Source organism: Marmota monax, unplaced genomic scaffold (genome assembly GCF_021218885.2).
Source record: "Marmota monax isolate L192 unplaced genomic scaffold, Marmota_monax_Labrador192_F-V1.1 WCK01_AAM20220418_F8-fsc00129, whole genome shotgun sequence".
NCBI lineage: Eukaryota > Metazoa > Chordata > Mammalia > Rodentia > Sciuridae > Marmota > Marmota monax.
In genome coordinates this window covers 2,480,498-2,496,038 of record NW_026693811.1, presented here as the reverse complement: position 1 = coordinate 2,496,038, position 15,541 = coordinate 2,480,498, and the positions used below count along the sequence as shown (strand labels likewise).

At 35.4% G+C, this 15,541-nt stretch overlaps 1 protein-coding gene across 2 annotated transcripts in view; it reads right to left on the bottom strand.

Annotated features, from left to right (window-relative positions):
- Psmd14 (proteasome 26S subunit, non-ATPase 14) overlaps positions 1-15,046 on the bottom strand; it is a 104,975-nt gene extending 89,929 nt beyond the window's left edge. Inside the window, exons 1-4 of one of the 2 annotated variants that reach the window (XM_046462276.2) lie at positions 14,857-15,046; positions 7,879-8,007; positions 4,584-4,635; positions 2,570-2,671 (exon numbers count right to left, since the gene is read on the bottom strand). In XM_046462276.2, coding sequence (XP_046318232.1) covers positions 2,570-2,599 — 30 coding nt within the window. In that variant the 5' untranslated portion in view covers positions 2,600-2,671; positions 4,584-4,635; positions 7,879-8,007; positions 14,857-15,046. The remainder of the gene's footprint in view (positions 1-2,569; positions 2,672-4,583; positions 4,636-7,878; positions 8,008-14,856) is intronic. The other variant, XM_046462275.2, reaches the window with a different exon arrangement.
- Positions 15,047-15,541: the final 495 nt, after the last annotated feature.

Here is a 15,541-nt window from a genome sequence, read left to right as displayed (position 1 = left end):
TGCCCAAATAAAACAATCAAGGCCAAGTAACCTCAAGTACAATGAAATTTCAGTATCAACTATGATTATAATGCTGATATTTCTGTATTTTATTAATTCCTCCATTTAAAATAAACGTGACAAATTAGCACAAAGAGAAGATCCCAAATGTCTTCTTACTATATCACTGCATTATATTAAAGGTATTAAACTAGCTGTGCTTGGTGGTAGTGTTTTTCCACCATGCAGGAGGCTCAATCCCCAATCCCAAAGCCAATCAATCAATCAATGAGCAAGCAAGCACCAAATAAGGACATAAGAAAAATTCAAACAAACTAGACATGGTGATACAAGCCTATAATCTCGGTAACTTGGGAGGCTGAGGCAGGAGGAACCCAAGTTCCAAGTTCAAAGCCAGCCTCAGGAAATTAGCGAGGCCCTAAGCAACTTAGTGAGACCCTGTCTCTAAATAAAAATTACAAAGGGCTGAGGATGTAGCTCAGTGGTAAAGTGCCTCTGGGTTCAATCTCTGGTACTTTGAAAAAAAAAAAAAGAAAGAAAAAGGATTGGGGTTGTGGCTTAGTGGCAGAGCGCTTGCCTAAGAAAATTTCAAAAAGATACTGAATGACTTCCACACAAATAATGGAGTCAAGACTAACAGCAAAAGTTTTTGTGGTATAAATTATCCAATCCTTACTCTGGGTTCTGGGCCCAAGACCTCAAAAACCTTTGGAATTTCCTTAATAATGGTATGTTTGTTATGCTAATGAATGATTCACTCTGGGCCCTTAGGTGTCTCAGGATGGAGGTGGTTAGTGATTTAAAGGCCTGAAACAGGCCCAATTTCTTAGGAGAGAAAAAAATCTGGATACTGACCTCTATCACAGTCAATGATTTAATCAGCCATGCCCATGTAATTAGGTCCCAATAAAAACTTTGAATACTAAGCTGGGCATGGTGGTGCACACTGTAATCCCAGTGGCTTGGGAGGCTGAGGCAGGAGGTTTGCAAGTTCAAAGCCAACCGTATCAAAACCATGGGCTAAGCAACTGAGTGAGACCCAGTCTCTAAATAAAATACAAAATAGGGCTGAGAATGCCCTTCAGTGGTCGGATGCCACCCATCCTCCTCCCCCCGAGTTCAATCCTTGGTACAAAACCAAAAAAACTTTGGATACTAAGGCTCCACAAAAGCAGGTGGTACTTCCTGACTAGTGAACACATCCATGTTTAGAGAGGGCAACAGACCCTGATAACAGAAAGAAAAGGCAGAGAAGCTCTGCATTTCCCCCCAGACCTTCTGTGTTTTGGATCTTTTGTATTTGGCTGAAACTGTAATCATAAGCACAGCACTTTCTTTTAGTTCTGTAAGCTGTTCTTGATCATCAAAAGAGTGGGGGAGGGTTCACCTACAAATTTATAGCCTGTTAGTCAAAACTGTGGATGGCATGAAGACATCTCAAATGCTGCTGGTATCTGAGGTAAGGGCAATTTTGTGGAGGACGAAATCTTTAATTTGCAAAAGCCTAATGTTATCTCCTGATTACCTGGAGAACTATACTCTACTGCAGAATTCCCAAATGACATGAAACAAATGTTTTTAAGCTTATCAAGTAGTGACTGTAGCAACTATTATTTAAAAAAAAAACAGCCTTGGACATTTCACTCCTCAAACTTAGGTTATTCATACAGATAATGATTCCATTTACTCATATAATATACATGCATCTTGTGTGCATCTTGTACTTTCATCAAGGAAATAATTCTTGAAATGGTAAAAAAGGCTATTCAACTCTCTTATAGTTTAATAACCAAAAGGAACTCTCAAAGAAATCATATGAGGCCCTTACCTATTCTCCTATCTTGTCCCATGTTTTAAAGGGGCCACCTAAAGAGTCAGGCATGATGGTTGCATAACTGACTGGTGAACACATCGATGTTCAGAGAGCACAACAGACCCTTATAAAAGGAAAAGGCAGAGAAGCTCTGCATTTCCCCCCACATCTTCCGTGTTCTGGATCTTTTTTATTTGGCTCAAACTGTAATCATAAGCACAGCACCTTCTTTGAGTTCTGTAAGCTGATTATCAAAAGAATAGAGAAGAGCGGGGGAGTATCAAAACCACTAAGGAGGCATGGGCAACACAGTATAAGACACTGTCTCCAAATATAAAAAAAGAGGACAACAATGGGAAAGGGAAATACCTGCAAATTTAGCAACTAACTTGATCCCATTTTTATTTTCCTGGTACTGGAGATTAAACTTAGGGCCTTGTGCATGCTAAGCAAGCGCCATACCACTGAGCTACATACACCCACAGCTCTTCACTTGTTTCTAATGTTTTTGCTGTTGTTGCTATTATCTTTTGGTACTGGAGACTGAACCCAGGGGCACTTAAACACTGAACTATATCCCTGACCCTTTTTATTTTTTATTTTGAGACAGGGTCTCATTAAGTTGCTTAAGGCCTCTCCAAGTTGCTGAGGATGGTCTTGAACTTGCAATCCTCCTGCCTCAGCCTCCCAATTTGCCAGGATTACAGGTGTGGGGGACTCTGACAGGCAACTTGTCCCTATGTGTGACAGTTTTACCTTTTCCTTTAAATGGCAAGACAATAACATTGCCCACTGATTTTTGAAGAGTTAGAGCAACCTGTGTCTCCTTTTCTCCTACAATTGTTTGTTACACTTTACCTAATGGGAAAAAAAAAAAAAGCTATTAGTAATTCAAAGATCTTTGAGTTCTTAAGAGCTAGGGGGTCTATGATAGAGCATTATGAAGCCTGTGATCAATCACCATCACCAAAATAAAATAAAGATCTTTGACTTATTAACAATACACTTAATATTTCATTTCTGTTTATTCAAAAACAATACACTTAACATTTCATGTTACAGAAGTAAAACTAAGTATTTGTCAAGTTAGTCCTACAAGAGTAAAATCAAATTTTAGGGAAAAAATTGATTATCTATTTTTGATAAGGGAGATACCACAAATATAAGAACTCCACAAATTATTCTTTTGAGAGCTTGTCATCTAATTGGGGAGATGAAATACATACATGAAATGACAAGTTCTTAAGCAACATATTTGTAAGTTTCAATAAGAATACAAACTAAGGATTATAAGGGCTAATTAAAATAATCAGAAACTAATAAAAAATTATGGAACAACCATTTCGTTTTCCATTTAATAACAAAGATTTGCAATGGTCATCCAGATACAATATCACTTAATCTGTAGCCATTACTTCATGTCCAGGATTTTCCAGCATAGATTTATAATTTATTGCATTTAATACTTAAGGAAAGTTATTTGGTTATTTAAATATGCTGCATCTTCTGTTAAGAATTTTACTAAAAGCATTATCTTTATCTATAATTTGAAGGTAAATTTGCAGTATCTACATGTCACTTCAGCTCATGTCTGACATTTTTATGTGCCAAAGAATGGATTACAAAAATGAAGACTCATGAAGAAATTGGCTGACAGCAAAAAAAAAAAAAAAAAAAAAGAGAGATAGAGAGAGGGAATATTTAAACTAACAAAAGTAAACAATATAACTAAAGTCTATTCAAGCACAGAATATAGACTCACAAAAAGATTTCGTCTTTCTAAAGATGAAAGATGAACAGACCTAATCAAAGATTCTGTACAAGTGATTCTAAAACAGAAAATTTCATTAAGTCTCAAATAAAATTGTTTCTTACAGTAAACATACCTCACTTGGAATGAAGGAAGACAAAGGCATCAATTAGTGATACAGAAAGGAGAGAAAGTTGGTAACTAAAAGGACTATAAAGTTATGTTATAAACATTTCTAACATTTGGTCATAAAACAATAATTACTTAAAAGTCTCAGAAAAGGAACAATACATATCATTTTTTCTGTCAATTAACATTAGGGAAATGGAAGAGCAGAAAGATAATCAGAACTTAAACTAGGAAAGTCTTCTTTAACTAAGGACAGAATATCCTGAGATAGAAATCTATCTACAGGCCATTTTCCTAATAGTATGGAACAAAATAGATGATCATATAAAAACTTATTTAACGAAAATGTAAAAGAAATCATATATATATGTATACACACACACACACATACACATACATATATATATATATATGAAATTTAAAGGAAAAAAGAGATATTACTCATCAATTCATCTAGGTATAATAATGAACAGCAGGAATTTTTTCAGTGTTAAGACTCTACATACAAACAGTCTATGGGTCAATTGTCTAGTACTGGTAGTATACCATGTTCACTTTTTCATGTGTCACATCTAAAGTTTACAATGTAAATTTGGAAATAAGATGTTTTGAGTTCTTTCTTTACTAAAAGGCAAATTTATAATTTCACATATCCCAATATTTTAAACAAAACAGAGAAAATTCTTATTCCCAGGAGAAAATTACACTAAATGAGTAAAAAAGTTTCCCACTTGTTATAGTGTTGCAATACAGCAGCCACTAATAAGGTGATCTTACCATTAAGTAAGTTACCTCTTGAGTGATTTTCTTTGAGGTAGTTTCTTTCCCTTTGAATAACTACAGAAAAGCTTATAGTTTACACACAAAGAAATACTCATTCTGTATACTAACCTGGCCCAGTCCAGGCATACCTCCTCCAAGTCTAAGAAGTCTGTCCATATTTCTAGAAAACAGAAACAAAGGAAAACGTTTCTAAGCACAAAAGTGTTTGCTCAATTGCTATCTATATAATTCACCTTCAGTCACTCAGTATGTCAAAAATATTGGTGGTAATTACAACACAACATCAGACTTCCTGTTAATTAACACCACATATTAATTCAAGAAGCTGTCTTCCATGCTAATTAACAGACCTTATTTCACTGCTTTGGTTTTGGGTTATCCCCAGTTTTAAAGACAAGCAATCTTAGCATACTTTCAAAACTTTGCTATCATTAAGTTAATTATATTTTCTTATTGTTATCTAATAAAGTACCTGAAGGAGGAAAAAGTGCCTGAAATGCTTATCATATGTATGATTGAATTTCCTTCAATTTGTCCAGAGTGTACAAATAAAAATCCTCACTTTTAAATTAAATTTTAACATCCTCATTAGTAAGTTCTGTGCTAATTAACTTACAGCTTGTCAGTTATCATCAAAACTACATGTGAAAGACATTGTGAGCAGATTATGGATCTCTGAATTAGCATCAAAGGCTTTTTAAAATGAACTCATTATACTAAAAGAAATACTAAAGAGTAAACATTAAGTGCATTAAGATAGTGTTCTAGAACCTAAATAGATATTTTCTGTTATTTCAAATGTTGTAGTGATGTACATCTTTTTCACTAAGGAAATCCAGCTGCTGAATTCAAAGTTAATTGATTCAAAGAAGATTAATTTTGAAATATCAATTTGACTTATTTCCAATGTTTAAAATATAGAAGATAAGCTTTCTCAAGTCTATACTTGAGAAATTAACAGAAGAAATAAAGAAACTGCAAGTTTATCCAATGTCAAATACACAAATAGAAGTCATTATTATTATTTTTTTTATTTAATTATTTTTTTGGTTGTAGAGTCTTTATGAAAACTCTATAAGAAAAACACCTTTGGAAGAAAATAATTTTACTGATAGCTACACTGCTGAATCAAGATTTACTGCTGGGGCTCGGGATGTAGCTCAAGTGGTAGTGCGCTCACCTGGTATGCGTGAGGCACTGGGTTCGATCCTCAGCACCACATAAAAAATAAAATAAAATAAAGATATTGTGTCCACCTAAAACTAAAAAACAGATATTAAAAAAAAGATTTACTACTGATTTTTCATAGTTATTTAATAGCTATGGTGTATCTGCATAAACTTGGCCTAAGTAACATTTTATTACAGTAACTAATTTCCATCATTTATACATCTTCTTTTTTCAAATTATTTTTTAAAAGGCCTTGGAGCTGGGCACAGTGGTGTACACCTCTAATCTGAGCAGCTAGTAGGCTGAGACAGGAGGATTGTGAGTTCAAAGCCAGCCTCAGCAACTTAGCAAAGTCCCAAGCAACTTAGCAAGACCCTTTCTCTAAATTAAAAAAAAAAAAAAAAAAAACCCTGGTATACAAAAAGAAGGAGACCTAGATTTAATTTTCAGGCCTGCAAAAAAAAAAAAAAAAAATTATTTTTTTAAAGACAAAAATCAGTAGCAGTACAATAAGTTCTTAGAAAAAGAAAATAAAGAATTTTTCTGCTTGAAAACTGCTATAATGCCTTAAAATTCCTTTTCTTCCTAAGTGTTTGCTTTATAAAGTGGTCTTACCATAAATTACACTTCAAATTAAGTGCTAAGGGATTAGTCATTTTTCCATGTTCCATTAGCTGGAACTACCATATAAACTAAAACTCAATAATGTACTTATAATCTTTATATTTCCACCTAATCATGTTTGTTGAATAGTAACAATTTAATTTTGCTAATTTAACAATGATAATATTGCAAACTTTGTTCATAAATTCCACACATAGAAAGGTTCACAAATGGTACAACCCTGGACTCTTCACAAAATATATACACTCACGTAACTATTATCTAGATAAAGAAACAGAACATTACCAAACTTCAGAAATGTTTCTCAAGCCCCCTTCCAGTCTCTATCACTCTGCAAAGGTAGGATTCCAACTTCAGCAGATTAGTTCAACACAGATTAGTTCTCATTTTTTTGTTTGTTTAAGTTTTGTTTTTTTAATATTTTTTAAAGTTGTAGGTGGACACAATACTTTTATTTGTTTATTTATATGTGGTGCTGAGGATAGAACCCAGGGCCTCACACATTAGAGGCAAGTGCTCTACCACTGAGCCAAAACCCCCGCCCCTAGTTCTCTTGTTTTTAATTTCACATAACCGGACTCATATTTACTTTTGCGTCTGGCTTGTTCCATTGAGCATGTTTGTGAGATTCAGAACAGATAAATTCATTTTCAAAACTGAAAAGTCAAGAAAACTTGATAGTCGAGACAAAATTTCCTCTTTATAACTTTAATTTGTCCCCCCAATAACATTTACCAATAAAATCTCCATTAAATTCTCATTAAAATTCCTCAATTCAAATATAGCATTCAATTCATAGCACTTTTGTGTTTGTATAGTACTATGGATTAAACCCAGGGCAACGTCACAGGTGTAGGCAAACACTCAGCAACAGCTCCAGCCCTTTTTATAAAATTTTACTTTGAGACAGGGTCTCACTAAGTTGCCCAAGCTGGGCTTGAACTTGGGATCCTCCTGCCTCAGGCTCCAGAGTAACTGAGATTACAGGAATGTGCCACCATACTAAGCAATGTGTAGTACTTTTGAAAGCCTGCAGACAAGAAAAAAAAAATTCTGCATATTTTAAAATATGAAAAACATTTTCTCTAGAGTATATTACCAAAGAAGAAGGAAATTCTTTTGGATTATTTCAAGTTTATAAAATTAAAGAAGCACTGGAAAGAAAAATACAATGAACTTAGAATAAATATATTCAATATAGGCCAAAGTTGATTCCCAGATGTGTTCAGTTTGTTTATTCCTCCTATGTTGTTTCTGAAGACTTTACACGGACTCCAGATGCTATGAATAGAAATGAGCCATGTGGGGAGCAGAGGGAAAGAAAATCTGGCAGGTCAAATTTGTGTTTTGAGAAAAATTAGATGTCTCAACAAACAAGAAAAAAAAAATATCAGCATATTAAAACATTTAAGGGAGGATGACCATATTTAATAAAAATATGAACATCTGGAAATAAAACATATTGATCAATATTTCAAATAATACTACTTTTTAAAATCTGATTATCTATCACATATTCATAATTTAATGTCAGGTAAAAATAACACATTTTCATAGTATTTATCATATCCTGCAATACTTAAAAGAAAAATACATTCTTAAACCTCACCTGTTCAGTAACTATAACTCTTAAGGTGTTAAGCTATAATTTCTTAGGTTTGACAAATTTCTTCTTAATTCAAACTCTTGCTAATTCTGGCAGGTATAATTTTTCCCAAGTATTTATTTTCTTTCTCTCCTAAAAAAAGAAAAGAAGATACAATTATTTTGAGAATTAAGGAGGATATTTTTATACCAAATTCTTTTAAAGAAGCAAAATTCCTAAAAATGAAATGAAAATAATTTATTCCCCTTGTGCTAGGCACAGAACCCAGGGCCTCATGCATGCTCAGCAAGCATTCAACATTAACTTATATCCCAGGCCTAAAATTGTTTAATCATCACTTCCTGAGAGCACGGAATGATTCATTATCCCAAGCAGCTACAGAACACAGTGATTAACCCTGCATCCAAATTGTTTGTATATTTCATTTTTGTGTATTAACTTTAGGAACTGACATTTTATGGCTTTTAGTCTTTCTGGCAGTCTTTCAAAGAACAAAATTTATATTTTTAAACAGAACAAAATTAATTCGATCATGCAATTAACATGTTAATTACACACTACAAATCTATGATGTATTATGGGAACTTAGTGATGTCATTTTTCTTATACTTTGAAAATTTGCTATTCAGCACTCTTGGAATTCATTCACTATTTAATTATTCATGACCATGCCCAAAAAGTTTAAAATAAAAAGAAAATGAAATAGTAAGAACTATATAAAATAAGGCAACAGTGAAACAAATTATAGCACTGAATCATCCTTCAGTTCTGCTTGCCCAAACCATTGATTCATCTTTTTCAAAAAGATGAAAGACTAAAGACACCATTTTGTAATCTTTTAGGTTTCACTGAACACAGCTGAGAATTTAAAATTTTTCATTTTCCACCCATAATGGCAATGGGAAGAGAATTAACAGAGAAAAAGGTTCATAATTATTAAAGAAACACAAACTGAAGGCAAAGAAACAGGTTAAAAGACTCAAGTTTCCACTAATGACAATAAAATGGATGGTGGGGCTGGGATTGTGGCTCAGCGGTAGAGCGTTCACCTAGCATGGGCAGGACCTGGGTTCGATCCTCAGCACCACATAAAAATAAAGGCATTGTGTTGTGTCCATCTACACCTAAAAAGTAAATATTTAAAAAAATAAAATGGATGGTAGTGATGATGGTGGTTATGGATGGTGGCAATTCAACAATGCAAACACACTTAATGCCACCAAATTATACAAAAAATAATTAACATGATAAATTTTATGTGATGTATATTTCATACCCCACACCCTAGCACACACACAAAGTAAAGCAAGTGTAAGAAGAAAAACCAGAAGTACTGACATTCCAGTACTTCTTTGTTGTTGAGAACTGTCTTGCACAATTACGGGATGGTTGGTAGCATCATTGGCTCTCTACACACTATATGACAGTAGTGACCACACAGTCATGATAATCAAAAATATCTCCAAAAAATCAAACATGAAGGCATAGCCTATAATTCCAGAGACACGGAGGCTGAGGCAGGAGGACTGTAAATTTAAGGCCAGCCTGGACAAGTTACCAAAAATCTGTCTCAAAATTAAAAATAGAAAGGTCCAGGGATATAGTTCAGCAGTAAAGTGCCATGGGTTCAATCCCAAATACCATTAAAAAAAAAAAAGTATCCAAATCACTCTCAATCGAGAATCAAGGATGTAAAGCTCAAACGGCATGCATCTTAAGAAGGCAATATCCTAGATAAATTTTCTCAAACTTAAGAACCAAAAAAGTGCTGGAACAATTTGAGAGTTCTTTCAAAAGTTAAAACACAGAATTACCATATGGCAGACGAATTCCACTCCTAGGAATATATACCCCAAAGAACTGAAAATAGGTCCTTAAAACAAGTACAGGTACATGCGTGTTTATAGCAATAATATTCTAAATAGCCAAAAGGTGGAAACAGGGCTGGGGATGTAAACAAAAGTATAGTACTTACTGGCATGCTCAAGATCTTTGGCTAGGTTCCCAACACAGAAGGGAAAAAAGATGCTTATAATCCAAATGTGCACCAAAGGACCAATGGAAAGCAAATTCTACTACATACATACAATAGAATACATGGAATATTATTCCACTATAGAAAGGAATGAAGTACCAATCAATACATGTTACAACTTGGTGGAAGTTCAACATTCTGCTGTGTGTAAAAAGACAGGCATAAAAGGTCACTTATCATGTGATCCCACTTACATAAAATATTCAATAAATCCACAGAGACAAAACGCAGAATGGTGGTTTTAGGAGAAAAGAGGAAAATGGAGAAACTACTTAATGGACACAGAATGTTATCAGGAATGATAGAAGTGTTCTGAAACTAAATTGAGGTTGTAATTGTACAACATGGTGAATGAACTAAATGATACTAAACTACTCACTTTAAAATAGTTAATCTTATGTGAATTTCCCCTCAAAAATAGATTTCTAAGACCATAAAAGAAAAAAATAACAGTCTTATCTAGTCAGTCATCCAACAAGGAGTTCACAACATACTATTTTGCAGTAAGCCCCAGTTTTGCTAAAAAGATAGGTAATGTACTCTGTGATCTTTTGTCGTGCTGCCAGTTTATGCATGGACAAACGCTGAAGTGTACACAAAGGTGAATAAATAAGAAATAATGTAGAAAAAAAAAGTCACTGGACTAATTCTATCTGGTGTTTATAAATCTAAAAATAAAAATGTTGCAATTACAGAGCAAAGATGATGGCTATTCTCTACTGAACAACCTTATGAGTTGTCAATGTATTATAACTGGAAAAATAAAAAAGCTCTAGAGGTGGATAGTAGTGATGATGGTGGTTATAGATGGTGGCAATTCAACAATGCAAACACACTTACTGCCACCAAACTGTACAAAAAATAATTAACATGGTAAATTTTATGTGATGTATATTTCATACCCCACACCCTAGCACACACACAAAGTAAAGCAAGTGTAAGAAGAAACACCAGAATTTATAAGCTAAGGGCTACCAGAGATGTATATGAACTTTTGTGGGGGTTTTTTGGTAGTGTTGGGGATTAAACCAAAGGCATACACATGCAAGGCAATCACACTAGCACTGAGCAGTTACTCTAAACACTAGAGATGTATTTGAACACAGAACTGATCTTTACCAGACAGCTATGTTCCAGGTTTTATACATAATGACTGATGAGCAGTTAATTACATTCAAAGAATGTTGCCTTCGGATATACATATACCTTCAAAATCAGGAAAATAGCCAGGCGTGGTAGCACACACCTGAAATCCCAGTGGCTCGGGAGGCTGAGACAGGAGGATCCTGAGTTCAAAGCCAACCTCAGCAATGGCAAGGCACTAAGCAACTCAATGAGTCCCTGTCTCTAAATAAAGTACAAAAAAGGGCTTGGGATGTGGCTCAGTGGTCAAGTACCCCTGAGTTCAATCCTAGGTACCAAAAAAAAAAAAAAAAAACCCAGAATAAACATTTGTATTTGTTGTAATTTTATTAACATTTCTAATATAATTGTTTTTCACCATCCCCTTATCTTCCTTTCTGCATTTTTGTAAAATGACCTAAAGATGCAAAAACTAAAAAAGCTCCAATGGACCCAAATGGGAAATGGTAATGACTATTTTCCCTGGAGCTATGACTCTGCAATTAAGAATGCCAGAATTCAAATACTGGCTATAATACTTATTAGCGCTGTTCATCTTTCTCAGCCTCAGTTCTCTCATCTACAAAAGGGAAATAAATACAGTATCTCATAGAGTTGTTTAGAAGATTGAAGAAGACAATGGACTTAGAAAAATTTTTAACAAAATCTCTGACAAAAAAAAGTACACAGTGAATATTAGCTTGCTATCATTAGCACCACCAGTATGCAATAAACTTAGGTACCAGTGCAGACCCACCTTCCTCACAAAGTTTACCATTAATGGGTTTCAAAACACAATGCATGTTTCATAGTACTAAATTAATCATATTGGAAACAACAACTTGCATTTTGCAGAATTTAGCAAAGACATTCACAAAGTGTTACACCACAACCTAAAACAGAACATTTTTAATTTTTATACATAAAAACAATATAAAAGTATAGATTTTTACACCTATCAAAAGCTGAGGACTTAGGCTGGGGACACAGATCAGTAATAGAGTGCCTGGGGTACAAGAGGCTTAGGGTTTGATCCCTAGCACCACCAAAAGATCACTCATAATAGGATGAACTTTATTTAAAATATTAAGACTATAGGAAAAAGTATTTATACTTAATATAACATCATATATACAGTTATGTTTAGACTCCTAATTGGCAAAAATAAGTACTACTACTGTCAAATGTTGATGACTCCTCACTTTTTCTTAATCTCTCAAGTTAATATCTAATAGAACTTAATAGTGTTCGATCATGTACACACTAGATTTAAAATAAATTATTTAAATATTTCTAGATAATTAATAGAATCATGGATAACTCTAAAAAGCAGATCCTTCAAAATTACATTAATTTGGATTTTTTAACTTTTCAAATTTTTTTACCAGGGATACTAGTATCTCAAAAGTGTATAATACAAAATCATGATATCCTTACCGATTCAGGCTTATCACTGTTTCCTAATTCATTGTTCATTTTTCACTCCCCAATCCATTCTGCAGTTAAATACTATTACTTCTCCTGACTAATGTTAAATCCTTTTCAAACTACCCCATATTTATGATCTCACTGTATTTCTAATTCCTCTGTTCTGATTTGTAAAAAGTAATTACAAACTTTTTCTCACTCTTGACATTTTTGAATAGAAAAATTAGAAAGAGTTAACATTAAACTTAATTATATAAATAGGATTTGGAAAGCAAGATTATTCCCCAGTTTAGAAGAATCAGGATAGAAATAAAATATCTAAGTGTCTAATTACAGCATTCAAGTAAAACATTTATTGAGTACTAGCTTGTGCACCCAAGAAATTTAGTGGCTTGTGTTGAAAGAATTTATCATTGATAATCGCTTACATTATAAAAATATTTAAAGTAAAGAGAGCAGTGTAGAGTAATAAAGGCTCTGGAACCACTCAACCTATAGTGGAATGCAGGCTTCACCACCTACTCACTATATTTGTGGGATCAAGTTTCCTTTCTCTAGATTCTAGATCTCACCTATAAAACACCTTGCAAGTTCATTGTCAGACTAAATCCAAAGTCATCTAATATACTGCCTGGAACATTTCTACACATCCAATAAATGTTGCTGTTATTTTTATTATCTTAAAACTGGAAGAGATTATTCAATCCAATTCACTTGTTTTACAAATGAGGACACCAATATAACACAAAGCAGAATATAAAATGTCAAATGAGCCCAACCAGGTGGCACAGGCCTGTAATACCAGCGGCTTGGGAGGCAGAGGCAGGAGAAGCCACCCTCAGCAACTTAGGGAGGCCCCAAGAAACTCAGTAAGATCCTATCTCTAAATAAAATACAAAAAAGGGCTAGGGATGTGACTCAGAAGTTAAGTGCCCCTGGGTTCAATTCATGGTTGCAAAAAAAAAAAAAAAAAAAATTTAAAAATGTCAAATGAGTGCAACAAAGGTATATGAGAAGTTCATGAGCAAGAATTCACATTGAGTACCCAGGTAAGGCTTTCACAGGTGAACAAGGACTTATGAAAAGAACATTCTTATAAAATTAAAAACCAAAAAAGCACAATTGCTTCTTGTTACTGATTTTCAGACAAGTGGTTCCGAACACAGATATTAAGTAATAAAAATGGGATGAATCCATGTCAGAGGTTCATAAAAAAAAAAAAAAAAATCCAGTTTTTCAATTAGAATGGCAATGTAGTATTTACAACACCTTGGAGGGAAAAGAAGACTGAAGACTGAAAACTTTCTTCTCTTGGCAAGATTTAATTTTGTTCTGGGATAAATTCAAGACAATAGTTAGACTTCCAATAAATATCACCTCACTAAACACAACTGTAGTTAATTCTAGGTCACTATATATCTTAATCTCTATAAATGCACAATAACCCAAGGGATTTGTTTAAAACATGTAAACTTTTAATGAACTACTTGGTTGCCTTACTTCAAGGGCCACCACAATGTTAATTATCTCCCCTGAAACTGTGATCAGTTTTTTATTTCAACATTATCAGTGTTGGCTTTATTCGCATTAAGTCAGCATCATTAAGAACATACTTTTGTAAACAGTAAAAGCAAAAATCATTTTCACACTAAAACCATAATTTTCTGGGCTAATTTTTCAAGCATTAATGTTTGATTATTTTGATTTCTAGAATTTTTCAATCAGTCATTGGATTTGTATGTAGACTTTCGAAAATTCTACATATTCTTCTGACAGACACCGAGCTGAGTTTCCAAGAAAATTAAGTTCCAAGAAGTAACACACAACTGATTACCGAAAGCAGTAAATGTAATCAATTCACCAACCACTATGCAATAAGGGCGACATTAAAAAATAGGTTACAGGCACAATAAGAATAACTTTTATTTTGAAGACATTACATCTCCGAGGGTCTCTGGGTTTTCTAGGGAATTTAAAACCTAACATGCAAAGGGAAAAGGTCAAAGTCTACAAAAGGGACAAGTGATAAAGCAAAGTTTTATCCTCTCTCCCTTGCTACCCTGACTGCTTTTAAGTTTTTCAAAGCAAGAGCAACTATCGACACAGCACAAAGAGGTCATAAACAGGGTTTTATCTGCATAGGGAGAAGAGGTTGAAAGCTATGCTGAATTCGGCAAAGCAGAAACGGTTGAAGGAAGGAGACTAAATCCAGACCAGACCCTGCCAGAGACCCGGAGAGGCTGGCAAAGAGTATGAGGGAGCCTGAGATCCTCCCTCAGGGCCCTGGCCTCTGGTGGCAACTTGGCTGGGCAACGTGACTCAGGAAAGCACGGGGTTGACGGCGGCCTAGAGCGGCTGCCTCCCCGGACGTGCCGGGCCTGACTTCTCAGCCTCACCTGAAGGCGGACGGTGTGGGAGGTCGCGGTCTGGACCCTTGTCTAGCCTTTGCGGTGACGCGACGGCAGCAACAGTTCAGCCTCCGCCCGGCTCTGGCTCCGCGAACCGGCGATGAATCAGCCCGATTCCATTCAAAAGAGTCGCCCGGGCCCCTGCCGTGAAGCACTTCCGGGTTCACTACTCTACTTCGGCTTCCGTTCCCCCGACGGCCAATTGGAGATGGCGGGAGTCGGTCGGGTGTCTAGCGAGGAGCGCGCCGTGCGGGCGGCTCGGGCTGCGTCTCTTTGTGGGGGGGGGCGGAGCGGAGGGGTGTGCTAGACCGAATTTGGCTGCTCGGGCACCACCACGGATATCCTTTTTCTCTCTCTCTCTCTCGTCCACCTCCGCGTTCCGGTGCTGTGGCCGGGATCTGGGAACTGGCGCATACAGCCTAGCTTGGAAATGGAGCTGTTAGTATTTGGAGTCCAGAACGCCTTCCGTCTCGGTTCATCGCTTTCAAAAACGGAGAGCTTCACTTGGACTACACTTGGTGACCAGGGAAGGGGAAAGGGGTGATGGGATCTGAGGGAACCGATCATCCTCTTTCTAGTAGTACAGTTTACCCACTCCCCCACCCCCACCCCAGCTGGTCTTACTAAATTGCTCAAGCTGGCCTCGAACTTGGTATCCTCCTGTCTTATTCTC